General features: G+C 41.0%; 1 protein-coding gene across 1 annotated transcript in view; it reads right to left on the bottom strand.

The window, feature by feature from the left end:
* MAMLD1 (mastermind like domain containing 1) overlaps nt 1-22,632 on the bottom strand; it is a 143,727-nt gene that overhangs the window by 58,865 nt on the left and 62,230 nt on the right. Inside the window, exon 3 of the mRNA XM_030934689.1 lies at nt 9,420-9,578. Coding sequence (XP_030790549.1) covers nt 9,420-9,515 — 96 coding nt within the window. The 5' untranslated portion in view covers nt 9,516-9,578. The remainder of the gene's footprint in view (nt 1-9,419; nt 9,579-22,632) is intronic.

Raw genomic sequence — 22,632 nt, 5'->3', positions numbered from 1 at the left:
TATGATCTCTCTTTCTACTCTTGAAAATGCAAACACATTCTTTGTGGTCCTAAAATAGCCTGTAACATGGTTTACTCAGCAGCATTTGCTATTCAAGGCAGATCTGCCTTTAGTCATTGGCTGCGCTCCTGAACAGCTGTGTGAAAGGCTAACTTTTGTAAACCAAATCATAATAAAATGCAGCAAAAATTTGTCACTGAAAGGAAATCCTCAGTATATCCTTTTATGAAGTGAAAGGTCCCTCATGCAAACTTATCTTTTATAAAAGTGCGCATTTAGAGATATAGCCCTTTCTTATGAATACTAATTCAATTTTGGCCATAAACACATGTTGATGTTCCACAGTCCCAAAGCACATAGCAACAAGAGTAGGTTCTATATTGAAAATACTGACAATTTAAAAACATGTACTTATTTTACTGCATGTGGACAGTGTCTATGATTGCATCATGAAAAGTGTCATATAACCATGTGCATGTACATGAGAGAGATAGAGACAGAGAAGTGGTAGGGTGGTGGTAATAGAAGGAATGGTGATAGTAATCATGGTAATGGTAGAGGTTATGGAGGTAGTAACGACGGAGGTAATGGTGGTAGTGACGATGGTGGTGGTGGTAATGGTGGTGGATGTGGTGGTGGCAACTAGGATGGTGGGATGGTGGTAGCAATGGTGATGGTGGTAATGGTGTTGATTTAAAGGGTGGTGGTGGTAGTGAAGGTGAGGGTAGTGGTGGTGGAGGTCGTGGTGCTGTAAGTGAGGGTAGTGGTGGTGGTGCTGGTAGCAATAGTGATGGTGGTGATGGTGTTGATGAGGGTGTTGGGATCAGGGTGAGTTCCCACAGTATATTTCATTCTGGTTGTACCACTCTGTCATCAGCACACCACTGACTGGGACAGAGGAAGAAGGTTCACTCTGAATGTGTTATTCACGGAAACCTCAAAACAGTCTGTCTCCTCATAGTCATTCATAATTATCTTTTTCTTACCTGGAAAACTGAAACTGAATTACCGGGAAAAACACAGGAGATTTTTGTTTGTTAATATGCTGCCAATAAAGTAATTTTATTTCAAATTTAACTACAGGAAAGGGCAAGGCATTTTCTAAGTTCCTTAGATGTCATGTGGCTAAAAAAAAACAAAAGGATGGACAGCAGTTTGATACTGTACACTTAGCTGTTTGAAGCCATATATTCAGAAAGCAGATGTTGGGAGTTGGTGTTTGAGGACTGACTTCCTGGAGGTATTTTATGTAGGCCAAGTTCATTGTTTTAAATTCTAAGGGCTTGACTTGAGGGAGGAAAAGAGGCAAGAAAATGTTTAGCTTTGCTGACAGCATCACATGGGCAGCCCTAATGCTAGACAACTTTAGGGCCTGAAGCTTATTATAGGAAAAGAAGCACCTACGGAGTGGCACTGGGCTCCCCTACCCTACAGAGATGAAGGCATCCGACAGTAAAGGGCAGGCAGGGCTGCCTAGGGGGCCCAGAACAGACACCTCCATGAGAATGAGCACAGGCCAGGGAAAGAAGTGGGGAACCAGAGAGAAGGAGCTGGAATTCTAGTGGGACAAACGATAAGTGAACAACAAGAACAAGATAAGAGTATGTGCAGTATTCTTTCAAAGACTGAAAAATTAGTGATGTGATATAAAAAAGTAGTGATGTGATAGAATGGCTGGTGGCTCCGAGCAGGCCAGGAGAAGGACTGGGGGCAGAGCACTCCAGGCAGGAGGGCAGCAAGTGGGAAGGTTCTAGGGTGCGGCTTTTGGACTGTTCCAGTGACGGGCAGGCAGCCAGTGTGCCTGTCACACAATGCATTAGGGAAGTAGTCGTGAGTTTGCAGAGGGTCTTGTAGGCTATGGGAAGTGGGTTGGATTGTATTTTGTTTGTAGGGAAGCCATCGGGGGGCTTAAGCGGAGGAAGGATTGGCTTCATCTCTTTGAAAAAGACCTCTCTGGATGCTGATGGAAGGAGAAATGGAAGGAAAAGGGACAGTTTTAGGGGCAAAAACTTTTGAGAAGGGTGGAACTGGGAGTGTGGAGTTGGGGTCAGCTTTGGCACAGGAGGGGAAGCTAAACACGTGGCCGCATGAGGGCCTGTAATTCTACCTGAAATGGGTACCATTTATTAGGGTAAACAAATGAACCAAATGCCCAGTGATACAGACCAAGTGTTGGCAAACTTCTTCTGTGATAGCCCAGGTAGTAAATATCTTAGGCTTTGCAGGCCATGTGGTCTCTGTTGAAGCCCTGTGTAGTAGACAATATGTTAATGACTGGGTGTAACTGTGTGCTAATAAAAGTTTATTTACAAAACAGCCTGTGGGCTGGATTTAGCTCACAGGCTGTAGTTTGCCGACCTCTGACCTAGAGCATGAACTGAGCATCTTCTTGGAAGGAAATAAGTTCTTTCCAAGTTGCCCTCCTCACACTGCAGGGGGCCATGTAGGCCCATTGTTCATAGGAGAGTGGGTGGGCAACCTTTCTGGAGCAGAAAAACATAAAGATTTCTTCCATAGTGCAAGTAAGATGACCATTTCTAAACTGTGCAAGTGATCCAGCAGTTCCAAAAGTTGTTTAACTTCTCATTGTGCACCTGTTCTCAGGTGCTTCGAAGCTTCCAACGAGAGGAGAGAAACATCATCCCCTCCAGAATTCCCTTGGGTCTTGCCGTTATAGTCTTGTACATTGTTGAACAATTTGTATGGGCTACTGGATTAAAGCATACCCTCCACCCTCAGGCCCTCAAGGATCTCTATGATAATAGTCTCACCTTCTACCCCTTCCATCCCCATCCTAGGTGCTATGGCCAACCTTGAGGCTGCCATGTTAGGTCTATGCATTTCCCACCTCCATCACGTAACTCTCTGAAGGCCAGGTAGTTTCCTATTCATCTTGGTAACCCCAAAGCCTCGTGACAGGGCTCAGCTAGCATCTGCAGATGTGAATGAACCACTGGAGAAAATGGTACTCTGCAAATAACTCTGTTCTCTTCCCATTTCCTATATAAGGCCTAGAGACAACGACTTTTAGATGCACCCCTTCCCCTCTGTATGACACTGGCCTTCTCTTGTGTCCAGCAATGTGGGTGGCCTACACGATTTCTAAGGGACTTCTGGCCAAGATGAACAGCAGCTGCATCTTATTGAGCATTTACTATATGCCATCTACTGAGCCACAGCTCCAGGGACATAGAAGCAGGAGCTCTCAGGGTCAGGGCAGTGATTGAACAAGCGAGTACCTATGCCAGCCCTGCCTCTGGATGGGGACTCAAGAGGGTGATGGAAAGCTACAGCACTGGAGGGAGGCAGACAAAGACAGGCCTGTGCTGAGGAGGCCCGGAGCAAGAGAGAGGGAGGCAATGACAACAGAGACATGCCTGGGCCTTGGGTTTGAGTGCCCAGTGGTCAAATCCACTTCGCTGTGGCTGATGCTTGCCTTTCTAACTTTGGAATTTAACGGTTGGAGATCTGGTGAGAAGGGAGGAGGGAGACGAGGAGGAGAAGGGAAAGGCAGGAAGGAAGGGGAGGGAAAGGAAAAGCAAAAGGGGAGGAGGAAGGTTTCCAACAAATTATTCTATATCAACTGCGGAAATCAAAATTTGTTGCCCAAATCTTAGAAGCTCATGTCCCTCCTCCCCAGAAGTCTGGAATGCAGCACCCCAGGGGTAGCTTATAACCCAAATATCTATCTGTAAAAAAAGAAACACTGGGCTTTCCAGCTGTGGATTCTCAGTAAAAGCAAGAGGCCTCAGCCTACACAGGCCAGCCCAGAGTTTGAGGAACCCCAGGCCCACACCCACAGGGCTGGCCCCCGGGTCTGCATACTCCCTAGAAATGTGCACACTTTTGAGCCTCAACTCTGTCCTGGAGTTCAACAGCATCCTTCTCCTTCCTGGGGCAGTTCCACCTACAGAAACCTGTTACCTTGGGCCTTATGTCAAGGAAACTGTGGGAAAGAGCTAGGCAGGAATGCAGTTGAGGCCAGCATGGGCTCCTAAAAGTTCAGAAATAGGCAGTGTCATGCTCCCAGGTGCCTGCATAAGCCAGCTGAAAAATGGAACTCCCCTAACCAACACCCTCCCTTCAAAGACACTGTGATTTGCAGGTCACTGGTTTGCCGAGCCAGGCTACCTAGGCAGGATCCAGATGCCAAGCCCAGTGGTGTCCTGCAAGCTGAGCAGTGCTCAGTTCTTGCGAAAAAGGTCTGTGTGAAGGCAAAGCCTCCGCCTGGCTTCTCGCCCCAGTTGGGTGTCTGGAACAGGAAAGAGCCCTTACTGCAGGAGAAGGAGGAGGGAGCAAAGGGAGCGAACAGCTACGTGCTCCACAGGGAGGATCCCCAAAGTAGAAAGGCACATACACACTGCAGCCCTTGACCCAGAATGCTCACAGCTACATTACAGATTCAGGTCTCCTCAGCGCAGTGGAGCTGCTGATGAGACTGTGGGATCCTCAGGGGTCAGGACACACATTTCCCATTACCCTTCTGACGGCAAAAATCCTCTGAGCCAATGCCAACCTCTGATCATTAAAAAAAAGTGCTCACGGCAGTGTGTGGTTTAGGACCATGCCCTGTGTGGTTTGGAACACGTGCACAACCATACCTTGTTCATCACCATCCCAGAAGCCCTGATGCAGGCAAACAGCAGAGTTATTAACCCTACTTTACTGATGTGGAGACTGAGGCCCAGAGGCTCATGCAAGTGCTCAGTAAGTGGCAGGGACAGTTGCCTCTAGATTAACTGGCCCCTGGGATCACCTGGGTCTTGGAAGGGGGCCCATACACACGAGCTCCCTTCTCTTGGGGCCAGATTTGCACCTGTGCCGTGCCTTCAGCCTGCATGAAGTAGGGGATGCTGGCAAAGACTCAAACCTCTGAATCTGGGTTTTCTCTTGAGGCTTCTAAGGGAGCTGTTTCGACAACTCACTCTGCTCCCAGCTGACTGCCCCTGCCTGGGGTTTTAAAGCAGCCTAGCTTTCTGCCAGGCTTGGCAGTGGACAACGCTGGTCAGTCAGAAGGTCCCAGAGAGCTACCAGAATGAAGTAAATATGCTTCTACTCTTTACCTGTTTATGGGCTGTCTCTGCCACTGGAATGAAAGGCAATGAGAACAGTGCCTGGCCTGCAGAAGGCCCTGGAGATACCTGAGCTTCTAATCTGGGAGTGGAAAGCATCAGTGTAGGAAGAGCTTTGGCGGCAGGGCACCTGAGTTTGAGATCTGAATTTACAACTTCCTGCCTGTGTGACATTGGGAAAGTCTCCATCCTTTCTGAGTCTCAGTCTCCACCCTGGGGAAGTGGAAATATCAATCTCTGTGACACAGAAGCAAATAAGCTAATGTGCACAAAGTACCTTGCACAAGAAAGACGCTCAACCACTTGCCTCCAGCTTTCATCAAGAACTACAGAGTAAGATAGATTTGTTCCCAGTGGAGGAAGCCTGGGAATAATTTGCCCCTAGACTATGAATTCCTGGGGCTCAAGATATAGCACAGGGCTGGGCACAGAGAAGGGACCCTGGAAACGTAGCAGGAGGCCAGAGATAGACAAGCCCTTAGAGCTCATACCCATGCCCTTTGACCTCAAGAAGAAAGAAACCTGCTCAAAGTCTCACAAAGAGCTTGCTCCAACCTTGGATCAAGTCTGAGGTCTCCTTCCTGAGTCCAGCACTTTTTTTTTGCAAGAAGTATATGCCTCCAAAGCTGATGGGCACAAATCTCGAACCCCATCACATACACACCAAGGGAGGAGGTGACTAGAGCTCCTCCTACTGGGCATGCCTAAGGTCACCGGTCTAAAGAAAAATGACCGATAGAAGGGGGCCAGTACTTTTGTAGCCATCCAAATGTCCACATACCCTGTTACACTGAGGGCTCCTCTCTCCCCCTTCTTCAGCCCCACTTGCATTTAAAGGTGAGAAAGATGTGGGCTGAGGGGTTGTTTTTCGTCATATTGTAGACTGAAAGCACACTGCACTTGGGGCCATCCAAATGAGGACCCTTGATGTAGTGCCCCACCTTCTGGATGGCCATCCTTCTGAAAGTCACTAAATTTCTCAGACTTTATTCTCTTTATCCATAAAGAAGGAGAATAATAATAATCCCCCAACCCTGCCCAACCATTGACTGGTTGGGAAGCTCAGAAGAAATACTGGGCACGGCATCCCATTGTAATCTGTAGAGTGAATCGCTTCTTAACATTAAATGGCTGAACACAGAAGATGTGCAAAGAGCACTGTGTCTCCTTCCTCCTCCAACTGAACATTTCATGTCCTTCACACCCCCGTTTTGTCTAGGAGCTGCCTTATGAAGGGAATAGGTGCCTGCTCGGAGCTGGAGGAAACTTTGCCACTTACGGTGAGGTGTAGACTGAGACAGAGATGGCATGTGACAAGCACACTGAGTCTCAAATGTTCAAAAAGTCAAACTCTTCTGTTCCCCAGATCGCCAGAGTCATTAAGCAGTCACACTATTAAATGAATGAATAGATGCTGAAAAGGTACTTGCATTACTGAGATTTCTTACGGTGATGGCCCCGCCTGATATGTATTCAGCGTTTTGTAGTTTTCAATATGCATTAGAGTATAGTGGTGATGACACTGGTCTCTGAGCTTGTCACTTTCTTATATCTGTGACTTTGGTCAAATTGCTTAACCTCTCTGAGTCTCGGTTTCCTGGAGATAATAATAGCTTCTTCTTCCCAGCGTTATCATGAGGATTACAGGAGATAATGCCCCACGAATGCTTAGTAAAGTGCCTAGCACCTAGTCAATGCCGAATTAAAGGTGGTTATTCTTACTTTTGGTTCATTTGAACTTTGTTCTCAGGGAGGGCAAAGGATGGACAAAGCCCCATAGCTAGTGAGGAGTAGCTGCAAGACTAAAACCCTGGTGTTCTGAGCCCTAGTCTTAGGCCAAAAACAACTGCTACGTGAGATGCGCGTTTTCCTTCAAGGGAGCTCACAATTATTTCCATGTAAATTCAAGGACTGCTTAAAGAGAACTCTCCTCTGGGACTGGTATCAGTTTATTTTAAGATTGATTTGAAACACGTTTTTTGTTTGTTTGTTTGTTTGTTTGTTTTCTGGGAAAGAACAAGAGAACCAGTCAAGCTGAATGCCTGAAGCAAATCTCTCTTAGCGATGCTTTCAGGATGAGGGAGAGTGGTGCAAGAAATATGCTTCCAGATGCACAGGGTTTCTTGGGACTAGGGTTCAGGGTGTCATCCCTGGCTGTTATGAAGTGTCAGAAGGAGAGCAAACAAGGGAAACATCTGAGATCCAGCTAAGGCTACACCCTGGAAATGCAAGCCAAGCTCTTGCAAAGGACCTACTTCGGCCACTCACCTTCCAGGCCTTACAGTACCTTGTTTGGACAGCAGGTTTCTTGGCGGACTCACAGGCCATACTGCTTTTATTTGGTTAACCTCAGTCCACAAGCACCCAGATGCTGAGATTCTCTGTGTGTGCAGCAGTTTCATATTAGCACTGGGTACCTTTCTGAGACTACAAGGATACCGTACAGCAGCACCTGTCATGTCCAGCCAAAGGAGTGGGCTCTCTCAGTGTCATCCAATGCTGTTTCAACTGTGAAGAAGACCATCTGAGAGAGTTGCTTTTGGAGCCTGAGACAAATTTTTAAAATTCTTTGATCTCCTCAACTGGGGTGAATTCTTGGTCTAGGACAGCTTGAAGTTTTAGAAAGAGTCAAGCCACTCAGAACCCAACAGAGAACTCTTTCAGAGAATGAGGTGTGGCATAGAGGAGGCAGAGGGCTGATCTTGATCAAGTCCAAAGTGTGACTCTAGAGCAATGAATGTGAATTTTTGGCAAAGCTTACAAAGGGCTCTAAAGGCCATCTGCAAAGAGAAGCCAAGCCCGGAAATGAGGTAAGCAATGACAACTTCTCCAGAGTAAATGCACAGATGGCCACTCCAAGGACCTATTCTAAGGACAGCCCCCACTGGAATCTGTGCATTCAACTGTGCACTGATCAAAACCAAAGCAGTTACTTACTGGTCACACTTTTTGAGAGTGTTGGCGGAGTTGGGGAGAAGGGGAAGAGGACCCCTGCATCCATAGTGCATCAACCCTTTCTCCTACAGTTTGGCCCAAGTGAATGGAAACAAGTGGGAAACAAAAGAGAAATTTAAAGTCATGCTAAAACTGATCATGGGCTCTGGGAGCATTATTAGGTTTTCCTTTACTGACTCAATTGTTGATCATAAAAGAGAAGCATGAAATATAAAGGGTAATTACAGTGGAGGTTAGAGATTTCTTTCTAGAAGAGGCCTAAGGCCTGGAAATTTGGACAGGCTACTGGTCAAGTAATGTCTCTATCTCTGCCATCCCACCTGATTGCAATCTCTGTGAGAACTGGGGACTGCAGTAAACAGTTTTGTAAATGTCTACATGCTCAACTTGATAGCACATTCTCAATACACTGTTGGTGGTTGACAATGAGGAAACAAAGAGAAAACAAGATTTCAATCGCCTCCTTCCACATCTGTGCACATATCACAATTCTAAAATAAATGGAAAGCTGACTTGCTGAAAGTGGATTGCCCTGGGAATTGGAGAAGACAGGCCCTCTAGTTATGTGAAATGGCATTACCTCAGAGCCCAGGGCTTCCAGTTCTATGAAAAGGAAGGAAGCCGACCCACGGCTCTATAAGAGCCATTTCCTCTCTGCTCTATTAATTTCAGAGATTAAGCAAGCCACTCCTCTGTGGCCCTAATACCCTGAGATAATAGCTATTGTGTTTGCTGCAATTCCTGCTAACAGAGCTAATCTTGGTAGATTGGTAGCGTTGCCGCCTTTTATTGTCAAATTAAACTAGTCAATGGCTCTCATAGTCCCTTCTATCATCTTCCTGCTCCTAGAACTACCACTGGAATCCCTAATCCTGAGTTTCAGAACACTTGGATGATGTCTGAGTTCCCAGAGAGGAAAGTAGAAGTGTGTCAGATGAATTTTTAAAAGGACAACAGGGCCAGAAAGTTGAACGGGAAGTCCTCTCTGTGCCCTACTCACTAGCTTTTTGTTCTCAGTCATACTAGGAAGCTCATGCAATATATCTAGTGCTTGCCATTCTGACTGGCTTCTATTAAGAGAAAAAGTAAGCTCGTCTTCCCTCTCCTCAGCCTTCCTCATTTTTCTTATTGAAAGAGTGCAATGCAGTGATCACTACTAGACTGGGAGCCCATATGGAGCCTTAGATTGTATTTCCAGCTCTTCTAGAAACCCACAAGGGGTGGGATCAGCTCATTTCCTAGATCTCTTCTAGATCACATTTGAGTTCTTTATATTTTGAGTTGGATCCCTGCCACCAAGTTTGCACAGAAAATTTCAACAACACATCTTACATTCAAGTTTAAGATTAGAAGCATTCAACACCCCCCTCCCACCATGGCCCATTGTCTGACCGATTCCTGGAGCTTTCTGGGCTCCTGACGATTTCCCACCATGGCGAAATGGGGAAGCATGCTCTTGATTACAAGCCGACTTTTCCAGTCATCCATTGTTTGACCTGCAATTTTATTCTTGACTCTCCAAGGCGTTTCCCAAATGACCTAGACACAGGGCTTAGGGAGACAAAAAGTACACTGTCTTTCAGATATGAAGATGAGACCATTGACCCCGTGAATCACAGACTTTCACTCTGGAGACAGGTTTGTGTGGAGTCAGCCACATTCCTTTTCCCTTCGTCCCACCCACCACCCTCATTGAGCACCCCAACCCCCAAGGATGAGAGGCATTTCTGTGAGACAGATGGCTGGGATAAAATGACAGTCCTTGACCAGAGGAAAGAACAAAGTTCACTGGAAGGCAGAGGGGTGGATGGAAGAGCAGCTTCATGTGACTAAAACAACACTGGGCCTACAGGCATGGTATCTGGGTCCTAGGTCTGGATTTGCTTTTCTGTGATATGCAGTGGGATCCAGGGAAAGCTTCCTCTGTTCTATGAGATGCAATTTCTTTATATGAAAACATTGTGGCTAAATTAAGTGATGGCTTAGGGCCTCTTCAGTTCCACTAGAGTAAGTCTTACGGTTCATAGAAGAAGCAGCGACCAACTGTGGCACTGTTAGGATACAGCCAAGTGAGCTAACAGTTCAAAGCCTGACAGACACAGGAAGGGAACAATGGATATTGAAAGGGGCTCATGAAACCCTGGTGCACTGATTTACAGGAAACTGACTGAGCAGGCTATGATCATGGCTGCTTCTCCATGACAGATAAGCAGACATATGCAAACCCAGGTAAAGTTTCATTTCTTTTCGTTTTTCATGATGTAAACATGAAATAAGAGCTCCGCTAAGACACTAATATATAAGGACAGTTCTACTTTCCATAAACCTTCCCATAAACTGCCATATTGGCAGTACAGCATCAGGCTCTAAAATCTCAATGTCCAAACCTCTGCCTCTGGAAAGATGGAGAAGTACTTTTCCCCATTCTCTCATTGAGTATCACTAAAACCTCTGGACATTATATATAAAACAAACAAAATAAGACATTAAAAGGTGGAAAGAAAAAAGTATACTGGTTAGGGACCTTGGGACCTGAGCAATGATGCAATGACGAGTTCTCTGGATTTTGCTTTTGCCTCATATATACCAGACTTGGAGCTGAAGAAGCCAGAAACCCAGAATGCCAATGGGCACTAACAAAGAAGCCCCAACAAAAGCCTGCTCTTTCTAGCCAAAAGACCAGGAAAGAGGTAGCCTAGCAAGACAGAAAACTCTTAGACAATGACTGCTCTACTCCAGCCAAACACCATAGAAGAAAATGCAGTCCCATTATATTCCATCAACAAAAGCCAAATGAGGAGCCTAGACTCCACCCCCACATAGCAGTAATGAGGTGCCCTTCCCCATCCCCACTAGAGTAGTATCAGAAAAAGCCTAGTGGGGAGTTGGAATCCTCACCACTGCCCAGGAGTAATGAGTAGCTCTGCCCTCCCTGATGTCAATGAAGAATAAGATGGTGCCCCCCCTTCCCTGCCAGAGCAGTGTCAGGGGAAGTCAGCTAAAACAGAAAATTTAAATAAGATCCAGTCTTATAATGCAATATTCAAACTGCCCAAGTTTCAGTAGCAAAGCACTTGTCATACCAAGAACCAGTAAGATATCAAACAGAATGGAAAATATTATCGTCAGATGCCAACAGTAAGATGACACAGACGTCAGAATTCCCTGACAAGGATTTTAAAGCAGTAATCATTAAAGTGCTTCAACCACCAATTACAACCATGCTTGGAAGCAAATGAAAAAAACACAGAAAGTCTCAGCAAAGTAATCAGAATTCTCAGCAGAGAAATAGAACATATAAAAAAGAACCAAATGGAAATTTTAGAAATGAAAAATACAATAATGGAAATAAATTCAGTGAATCGAATTAAGAAGAGAATGGTAAGAACAGAGGAAGGAATTAAGACAGAACAATAGAAATGACCAATCTGAACAACAGAGAGAAGATATCCTGGAAAAAAAATAAACATAGACTCAAGGACATGTAGGATTACAAACAAAAGATCCAACTTTCATGTCACTGGAGTTCCAGAAGGAGATGAGAAAGAGAATGAGACCAAAAAAAAAAAAAAAAAAAAAAAAAACTATTCAAAGAAATAATTGCTGAAAACTCCCCAAATTTGACAAAAGACATAAATCTGGAAATTAAAGAAGCTGAGTGAACCTCAAACAGTATAAATATAAAGAAATCCACTCCAAGACCTGTAATAACAAAATTTCTGAAATATGAAGAGAAAAGCCTTGAATGCAGTGAAAGAGAAATGATACCTTACCTATAGAAGAAAAATAATTTGAATGAGAGTGAAATTTTGGTCATAAACCATGGATTCCAGAAGGAAGTAGTATAATATTTTTCAAGTGCTGAATAAAGAGAACTGTCAACCCAGAACCCTATACTCAGTGAAAATACACTTCAGACATGAAAGGGAGATCAAGACATTCTCAGATCAAGAGACACTAACAAAATTAGTCAACAACATGTCTCTACTAAGAGAATATCTAAAGAAAATTCTCTAAGCAGAAAAGGAATGATAAAAGAAAGAATATTAAACATTAGAAAGGAATAAAGACCAATGGAAAGAGAAAAAATTATGGGTAAATATAACGGACTTTCCTTCTCCTCTTGAGTTTTCCAAATTATGTTTGAAGGTTAAAGCATGAATTATAACATTGTCTGATGTGTCTGTAAGAGTATGTGGAAGGAATATTTAACACAATTACATTATAAATAGAGGAGAGTAAAGGGGTGAAAGGAGAGGTAGGGTTTCTACACTGAAACTGGCAAAATGTTGACACCAGTAGATTACTATAAGTTAGGTATATATATAATGTAATACCTAGAGTGATTCCTTAAAATACTATACAAAAAGATAGATTCAAAAATGCTATATACGAAACAAATGGAATTCTAAACATTGTTCGAGTAACCCATAGGACGTCAGAAAAAAGAAAATAGAAAAACAAAAAGCCAGAGAACAAACAGAAAACAAAAATAAATTGGCAGAACTAAGCACTAATTTATCAATAAATACAATAAATGAAAATGGTCTTAACATACCAATTAAAATAAATTGGCAAAGAAGATAACATGATCCAATGATATGCTGTTGCAAGATGCTCACCTCAGATATAATGATTTAGAAAGGCTGAAAGTAAAATGATGGAAAAAAACATACCATGCAAATACTAATTTTAAAAAGTAACAGAGGTGGCTCTAGTGATATCAGATAAAGTAGACTTCAGAGCAAAAAAATAATAATAAAATAAAATACCAGGGACAGATAGGGACATTACATAACGCTGAGAGTGTCAATCCACCAATAAGACATAGTACTCCTAAATGTGTATGCTTTAAAAAGAGGACCTGCAAATACAGGAAGCAAACGTTTTTAGAACTGAATGGAGAAATAGAAAAATTCACATTTATAGATGGGGACTTCAACACCCTCTCTCAACAACTGATAGAACAACTACAGAGAAAATCAGCAAGATGTAGAAGAGCCCAATGACAGGTTTCAATAAGGCCTAAATAAAACGTATAGATTGCTCCACCCGAAAAGAATATAATTTACATTACTTCAAACACCCAAGAAATATATACCAATATAGACAAATTTTCAGTCATAAAACAATCTGCAAAATAATAAAAGAATTCAAGTAATAAATGATGTTTTCTTTATGATAGAATCAAATTGGAAAACAATAACAGAGAGACAACATGAAAATCTACAAACACTTAGAAATTAAAAAGCATGCTTTAAAACAAATTCATGGGTTAATGAGGTCTTAAAAGAAATAAAAACTACACTGAACTGAATGAAAGTGAAAATACAATGTACCAAAATTTGTGGGACACAGGTAAAGCTGTGCTGAGATGATAACGTATAAAACTAAATTTTTGTGTTAGAAATGAGGGAAAATCTAAAATTAATAATCTAAGCTTCCACTTAAGGAACCTACAAGAATAAGAATAAAATAAACCCAAAGCAAGCAGAAGGAAGAAAATAATAATCAAAATCAATAATACTGAAAGCAGTTTGATAGCAGAGTTAATAATCAAAATCAATAATACTGAAAGCAGTTTGATAGCAGAGTATATGGTGACTAGAGCTAACAACAATGTATTGCATATTTCAAAATAGCTAGAAGAGAGGACTTGCAATGTTCCCAACACATAGAAATGATAAATATTAGCGACAATGGACACCCCAAGTACCCTAACTTGATACTTTCACAGTCTATGCATTTAACACAATATTATATGTACTGCATAAAGATGTACAAATATTTGTATCAATAAACATAATAATATTAAAGAGAGAAAAACAATAGAGAAACCCAATACAAATCTAGTTCCTTAATACAATTAATAAAATGTACAAATCTCTAGCAAGACTGACAAAGGAAAAAGGGAAGATGCAAATTATCAATACTCTGAATGAAAGGGAGATACTACTATAGACTGCAGACATGAAAAGGATAATAAGGGACTACTACTATGTATACACATACAAATCTGAAAACTTAGATGAAATGGACCAATCATTATAAAAGCGCAAACTGCCGAAATTTACCCAATATGAAATAATCTGAATGGCTATATAATTATGAAAGAAATCAAATTCATAATTTAAAAATCTGAAATGAAAACTTTAAGCCCAGATGACCTCACTAAAGAATTATATTAGTTGTTTAAAGAAGAATTAGCACCAATTCTACATAATATCCTACAGAAAAGAGAAGAAGGAACACCTCCCAACTGATTGTATTACCTTGACAGCAGAGACAAACACTGTACAAGCAAGAAAACAAAAAAAACCTGCAGACCAATATTTCCCATGAATATAGAAACAAAAATCCTTAAGGAAGTTTCAGCAATTTATAAAAAAAGATTTATATACCATGATCAAGTTGAGTTTATTCTTGGTGTGCAAGGGTAGTTCAATATGCAAAAGTCAATCCATGTTAATCATACATACCACCATATTGCCATAATATGCTATGTTAACAGGCAAAGACTGAAAATCATTTGATCACCTCAAAACAATATTGAAAAACGAGAAGACTCACATCCTGATTTTAAGACTTACCATGAAGCAATAGTAATCAAAACAATTTACCACTGGTATAAGTATAGACATATAGACCAATGGAATAGACTTGAGAATTCAGAAATAAATTCATATATTTTTTTTTTAGACAGAGTCTTGCTCTGTCGCCCAGGCTGGAGCTAAGTGGTGCGATCTCAGTTCACTGCAACCTCTACCTCCCAGGTCAAGCGATTCTCCTGCCTCAGCTTCCTGGGTAGCTGGGATTACAGGTGCCCAGGTAGCCGAGATTACACCACGCCCAGCTAATTTTTGTATTTTTGGTAGAGATGGGGTTTTGCCACATTGGCTAGGTTGGTCTGGAACTCCTGACCTCAAGTGATTCGCTCGCCTCAGCCTCCCAAAGTGCTGGGATTACAGGCGTGAGCCACCGTGCCCGGCCCATAAACCCATAAATCTATGGCCAATTGATTTTCAACAAGGGTGCCAACACCACTCAATGGGGCAAAGAATAGTCTTCAACAAATGGCAGTGTGACAACTGGATATCCACATAGAAAAGAATGAAGTTGGACTCCTACCTCATATCATATACAAAATTCAGCTCAAAATTGATCAACAACCTAAACATAGGAGTTAAAACTGTAAAACTCTTAGAAGAAAACGTAGAAGTAAATCTTCATGACCTTGAATTTCGCAATGGAACTTTAACTATGACACTAAGAACATGAACAACAACAACAAAATAGATAAATTGGACTTCATAAAAACTTTTGGACATCAAAGGATGTTATCAAGAAATGAAAAGACCTACAGAATGGGAGAAAACATTTGCAAATAATATGGCTAATTAAAACCTAGTATCTAGAATATACACATAACACCTATCATGCAACAATAAAAAAGACAACACAATAAAAAAACAGGCAAAGGACTTGAATAGATACATTCCCAAAGAAGATATATAAATGGCCAACAAGCATATGGAATGATGTTCAACATTATTAGTCATCAGAAAAATGACAACCAAAACCACAGCATATCACTTTCCACCCACTAGAATGTCCATAATTTTAAAAAAGGAAAATAACAAGTGTTGGTGAGAAGGTGAAGAAATTGGAACCCTCATACTTTGCTGGTGGGAATTTAAAATGTTGTGCCTGTTATCAAAAACAGTTTGGCGGTTTCTCGAAAAGTTAAACATAGAATTACCATTTGACCCCACAATTCCACTCGCAGGTATATACCCAAAGGAATTGAAAATAAGGATTCAAACAAATACCTTTGTTCAAATGTTCTTAGCAGCATCAAAAGTGGAAACATACCAAATGTACATCAATTGATAAATGGATAAACAAAATTTTGGTATATCCACATGGTGGAATATTATTCAGCCATAAAGGGAACAAAGTACTGATAACATGCTGAAACATGAATCAACCTTGAAAACATTAAGCTAGCTGAAAGAAGCCAATCACAATAGGTTACATATTGTATGATTCCATTTATATAAAATGTCTGGAATAGGTAAATCCATAGAGACAGAAAGCAGATTGGTGGTTGCCATGGACTGAGCGGAGGGGAAGAATGAGGACTAACTGCCTAATGAATATGAGGTTTTATTTTAGGGTGATGCAAATGTTTAAAAATTAGATAGAGCTGATGGTTGCATAACATTGTGAATGTACCAAATACCACTAGACTGTTATGTGAATTTCATCTTTGTAAAAATATAGTGACAACACCAAATGCTGGTAAGAATGTGGAGAAACTGAATCACTCATAACATTGCTGGTGGGAATGTAAAATGGTACGGCCACATTGGAAAACAGTTTGGCAGTTTCCTTAAAAGCTAAATATCCAGCAACTATATGACCCAGTAATTGCACCCCTGGGCATTTATCCCAGAGGAATAAAGACTTGTGTTGACACAAAACTTGCACATAAGTGTTTGTGATAGCATTATTCATAATAGTAAAAAACTGGAAACAACTTAGTAATGCTTCAATGATGTACATGTATACTATGCAAGACTACTCAGCGATACAAAGAAATACACAGTTGATACAAGCAACTGAATGAATCTGCAGAGAATCATTGTAAGTGAAAAAAAAAAGACCATCCCAAAGGTTCCATACTATATTATTCTATTTATATAACGTTCTTAAAATAATAAAGCTATAGAAATGTAGTAATGATTAGTGGTTTCCAGGGATTAAGGAGAGAGTGGGTATGGAAGGGAAGTAGATATGTCTATATGTGAGCAAAATGAGAGATACCCATGGTGATTGAAAAGTTCTGCATTTCAACTATCAATGTCAGTATCCCATTTGTGATATTGTATTATCATTTCACAACATGTTATCATTAGAGGAATACAGCTGAAGAGTACATAGCATCTATCTGTATTACTTCTTACAACTTTATGTGAATCTACATCATCTCAAAAAGTAATTGAAATCATAGGATCCTATCATGTGATGCAGCAAAAGTCTTCAACAAAATTCAACACTCATTCATGATAAAAACCAGGAATAGAGGAGAATGTCCTTAACTTGATAAAGAATATCTACAATAAATCTACAGTTAACATCACACTTAATGGTTAAAGACGGACTGCTTTCCCTCTAAGAGTGGCAACAAGGCAAGGCTATCTGCTCTTGACACTCATATTCAACATAATACTGGAAGCTCTAGCTAGTCCAACAAAGCAAGAAAATGAAATAAACTGCACACATTTTTAAAAAGAAGAAGTAGCTGCCCCCATGCCACACTGCCATCGCTGACACTGAACATCTGCATGGAGGCTGGCAACCCCTGCGCCTGTCAGCACCCACCCCAACCAAAGAATGTGCACCCTGTCATTCTGCTACTGCTGTTGGCACATGTGAATGAGCATGGATCCTGCTGCTACTGCCTGATGGAGTACTTTGGCTGGCACCATCCATTGGAGTATCGTGACTAGCAGTCCAGGAACACCTCAGCCCCATCAGCACAGCAGGTTTCTAACCTTGAAGGGCCAGAGAACAAAACTGAGGACTTGATACCAGCTCCCCAGAGTTAGAACACACAGCCCAGAAGTCCTGAGCTGAGCTTTGCCCCACTAAAATCTCCCAGAAACAAAACCAGCCAACTGAACCCACTTTATATCACAATCTCTGATGTCCCCCAAGGACATCAAAAAAGAAAAAAAAAAGAAACACGCAAAGGAATGCAACTTCAAAGACTGAAAGAATTTCAGCCCACAAAGATAAGAACTAGGCCAAGAACTCTGGCAACTCAAAAAGCCAGAATGTCTTGTTACCTTCAAATGACCACACTACTTCCCCATAATGGTTCTTTACCAGGCTGAAATGGCTGAAAGGACAGAAATAGAATTCAGAATATGGATAGAAATAATGATCATCAAGATTCAGGAGAAAGTCAAAACCCAATCCAAGGATTCTCAGGAATACAATAAAACAATACAGGAAATGAAAGACGAAATGGCCATCTTAAGAAAGAGCCAAACTGATCTGAGAGAGCTGAAAAACTCACTTCACAAATTTCAGGATACAACTGGATGTATTAACAGCGGGATTGACCAAGCTCAAGAAAGAATCTCAGAGCTTGAAGATTTACTCTTCAAAATAACTCAGATAAAAATAAAGAAAAAGCAATGAAGAAGAATGACCAATACCTCTGAGAAATATAGGATTATGCAAAGAGATCACATCTATGACTCACTGGCATCCCTGAAAGAGAAGGAGAGAAAGCAAACAACTTCGAAAACATATTTCAGGATATTGTCCACAAGAATTTCCCCAATCTACCTAGACAGGCCAGCATTCAAATTCAGGAAATACAGAGAACCCCTGAAAATACTACACAAGAAGACCATCCCCAAGATGCACAGTCATCACATTCTCCAAGATCGAAATGAAAAAAAACAAAAAACAAAAAACAAAAAACATGTTAAAGGCAGATAGAGAGAAGGGGCAGGTCACCTACAAAGGGAACCCCATCAGGCTAACAGCAGACCATTCAGCAGAAACCCTACAATGCTAGAAAAGATTGGGGGCCTATATTCAGCATTCTTAAAGAAAATAATTTACAACCAATAATTTTATTTATAGCCAAATTAAACTTCATAAGTGAAGGAGAAATAAGGTCCTTTTCAGACTAGCAAATGTGAAGGGAATCCTTTCCAGACTAGCAAATGTGAAGAGAATTCATTAACAGCAGACTTGCCTTACAAGAGATCCTGAAGGGAGTGCTAAATATGGAAAGGAATGGCTGTTACCACCCATTGCAAAAGCACACTTAAGTACATAGACCAGTGACACTATAAAGCAACTACACAAACCAGCCTGCATAATAACCAGTAAACAACATGATGACAGGATCAAATGCACACATATCAATACTAGCCTTGAATGTAAGTAGGCTACATGCCCCAATTGAAAGGCACAGAGTGCCAAGTTGGGTAAAGAAGTGAGACCCAATGGTATGCTGTCTTCATGAGACCATTATCACATGCAATGGCACCCATAGGCTCAAAGTAAAGTGATGGAGAAAAATCTACCAAGCAAACAAAAAACATAAAAAAGCAGGGGTTGCTATTCTTTTATTTTTTTGAGACGAGGTCTCACTCTGTTGCCCAGGCTGGAGTGAAGTGGCACAACCTCAGCTCACTGCAACCTCCACCTCCCAGATTCAAGCAATTCTTTGCCTCAACCTCCCAAGTAGCTGGGATTACAAGTGTCTGCCACCATACCCAGCTAATTTTTTGTATTTTTAGTAGCGATTCACCATCTTGGCCAGGCTGGTCTTGAACTCGTGACCTCATGATCCACCCACCTTGGCCTTCCAAAGTGCTGGGATTACAAGTGTGAGCCACTGTGCCCAGCCAGGGGTTGCTATTCTTATTTCAGACAAAACAGACTTTAAACCAACAAAGATAAGAAAAGACAAGAAAAGCATTACATAATGGTAAAGTGCTCAATTCAACAAGAAGACCTAACTATCCTAAATACATATGCACCCAACACAGGCGCATCGGATTCATAAAGCAAATTCTTAGGGACCTCCAAAGAGACTTAGATAACCACACAATAATAGTGGGAGACTTCAACTCTCCACAGGCAGTACTAGACAGATCATCGAGGCAGAAAACTAACAAAGATATTTAGGACCTGAACTCAGAAATTGACCAAATGGACCTAACAGATATCTACAGAACTCTCCACCCCAAAACAACAGAATATACATTCCTCTCATCTGCAAATGGCACATACTCTAAAATCCACCACACAATCAGACATAAAACAATCCTCAGCATATTCAAAAAAACTGAAATCATACCAACCATATTCTTGGATCACAGTGCAATAAAAATAGAAATCAATGCTAAAAATTTCTCAAAACCATACAATTACATGGAAATAAAACAATGTCCTCCTGAATGACTTGGGAGTAAATAATGAAATTAAGGGAGAAATCAAGAAATTATTTGAAACTAAGGAGAACAAAGATACAACATACCAGAATCTCTGGGACACAGCTAAAGCCATATTAAGAGGGAATTTCATAGCACTAAGTGTCCACAGCAAAAAGTTACAAAGGGCTGGGCGCGGTGGCTCAAGCCTGTAATCCCAGCACTTTGGGAGGCCGAGACGGGCGGATCACGAGGTCAGGAGATCGAGACCATCCTGGCTAACATGGTGAAACCCCGTCTCTACTAAAAAATACAAAAAAAAAAAAAAAACTAGCCAGGCAAGGTGGCGGGCGCCTGTAGTCCCAGCTACTCGGGAGGCTGAGGCAGGAGAATGGTGTAAACTCGGGAGGCGGAGCTTACAGTGAGCTGAGATCCGGCCACTGCACTCCAGCCTGGGCGACAGAGCGAGACTCCGTCTCAAAAAAAAAAAAAAAAAGTTAGAAAGATCTTAAATTAACAATCTAACGTCACAATGACAGGAGATGTAGAGTAACCAGAAAAACAAGAGCAAATGAGCCCCAAAACTAACAGAAGACAAGAAATAACCAAAATCAAAGCTGAACTGAAGGAAAAGATGTGAAAAAACATACAAAAGATTGAGAAATCCAGAAGTTGGTTATTTCAAAGAATTAATAAGATAGACCACTAGCTAGACTAATAAAGAAAAACAGAGAGAGGATCCAAATAAATATAATCAAAAATGACAAAAGGCGCTGACCCAACAGAAATACAAAAAATCCTCTGAGACTACACCAACACCTCTATGCACAAAAGCTAGTAAACCTAGAAGAAATGGATAAATTGCTGATAACATACAACCTCCCAAGATTGCACCAGGAAGAAATTGAATCCCTGAACAGACCAATAGTGAGTTCTGAAATACAATCAGTAATAAAAATCCTACCAACCAGAAAAAAGCCCAGGACCAGATGGATTCACAGTCAAATTTCACCAGACGTGTAATTCCTGGTACCATTCCTTCTGAAATCATTCCAAAATTCTGTGGAGGAAAGACTCCTCTATAACTCATTGTGTGAGGCCAGCATCATCCTGATACCAAAACCTGGCAGAGACACAACAAAAAAGAAAAACTTATGGCCAATATTCTTGATGAATATAGACACAAAAATCTTCAACAAAATACTAGCAAACCAAATCCAGCAGCACATCAAAAAGCTAATTCATCATGATCAAGTAGGCTTTATCCTTGTGATGCAAGGTCGGTTCAACATATGCGAATCAATAAATGTGATTCATCCCATAAACAGAACTAAAAACAAAACCCACATGATCATCTCAATAGATATAAAAAGGCTTTCAATAAACTTCAATATTCCTTCATGTTAAAAACCCTCAACAAACCAGGCATTGAAGGGACATACTTCAAAACAATAAGAGCCATCTATGATAAGCCTACAGCCAACATCATACTAAATGGGCAGAAGCTGGAAGTATTCCCCTTGAAAACTGGGACAAGACAAGGATGCTGTCTCTCACCACTCCTATTCAATATAGTATTGGAAGTCCTATCCGGAGCAATCAGGCAAGAGAAATACATAAAGGGCAGCCAAATAGGAAAAGAGAAACTATCCATTTGCAGATGATATTATTCTATTCCTAGGAAATGCCATATTCTTGCCTAAAAGTTACCTGATCTGATAAACAACTTCAGCAAAGTTTTGGAATACAAAATCAATGTTCAAAAATCAGTAGCATTCCTATACACCAACAACATCCAAGCTGAGAGCCAATTAAGGATGTAATCTCATTCACAATAACTACAAAAAGAGTAAAATTCCTGGGAATATGGCTAACCAAGGAGGTGAAAGATCTCTACAAGAAGAGTTAAAAAATAAACTGCTCAAATAAGTCAGAAATGACACAAACAAATGGAAAAACATTCCATGCTCATGGATAGAATCAATATTGTTAAAATGGCCATACTGCCTGAAACAATTTACAGATTCAATGCTATTCCTATCAAACTAACAATGACATTCTTCACAGAATTAGAAAAAAAATTAAAATTCACATGGAACCTAAAAGTAGCTGAAATAGTTAAGGTAATCCTAAGGAAAAAGAACAAAGCTGGAGGCATCACGTTATACAACTTCAAACTATATTACAATGCTACAGTACCCAAAACAGCATGGTGCTGGTACAATAACAGGCACATAGACCAGTGGAACAGAATAGAGAGCCCAGAAATAATGCTGCACACTTACAATCTGATCTTCAACAAAGTTGACAATAAGTAATGAAGAAAGAACTCCATATTCAGTAAATGGTGGTGGGATAACTGGCTAGCCATATGCAGAAGATTGAAACTTGACCCCTTCCTTACACCATATAGAAAAATCAACTCCAGGAGGTTTAAAGACTTAAATGTAATACTTCAAACTATAAAAATCCTGGAAGATAACTTAGGAAATATCATTCTGGATATAGGCTCTGGCAAAGATTTTATGACAAAGATGCCAAAAGCAATTGCATTAAAACCCAAAAATTGACAAATGACACCTATTTAAACTAAGGAACTTCTGCACAGCAAAAGAAACTATCAACAGTGTGAACAAATACCC

This window comes from Rhinopithecus roxellana, chromosome 7 (genome assembly GCF_007565055.1).
Source record: "Rhinopithecus roxellana isolate Shanxi Qingling chromosome 7, ASM756505v1, whole genome shotgun sequence".
Lineage (NCBI taxonomy): Eukaryota > Metazoa > Chordata > Mammalia > Primates > Cercopithecidae > Rhinopithecus > Rhinopithecus roxellana.
Note: the sequence above shows the minus strand (reverse complement) of the source record. Positions and strands in the feature narration are given on the sequence as shown.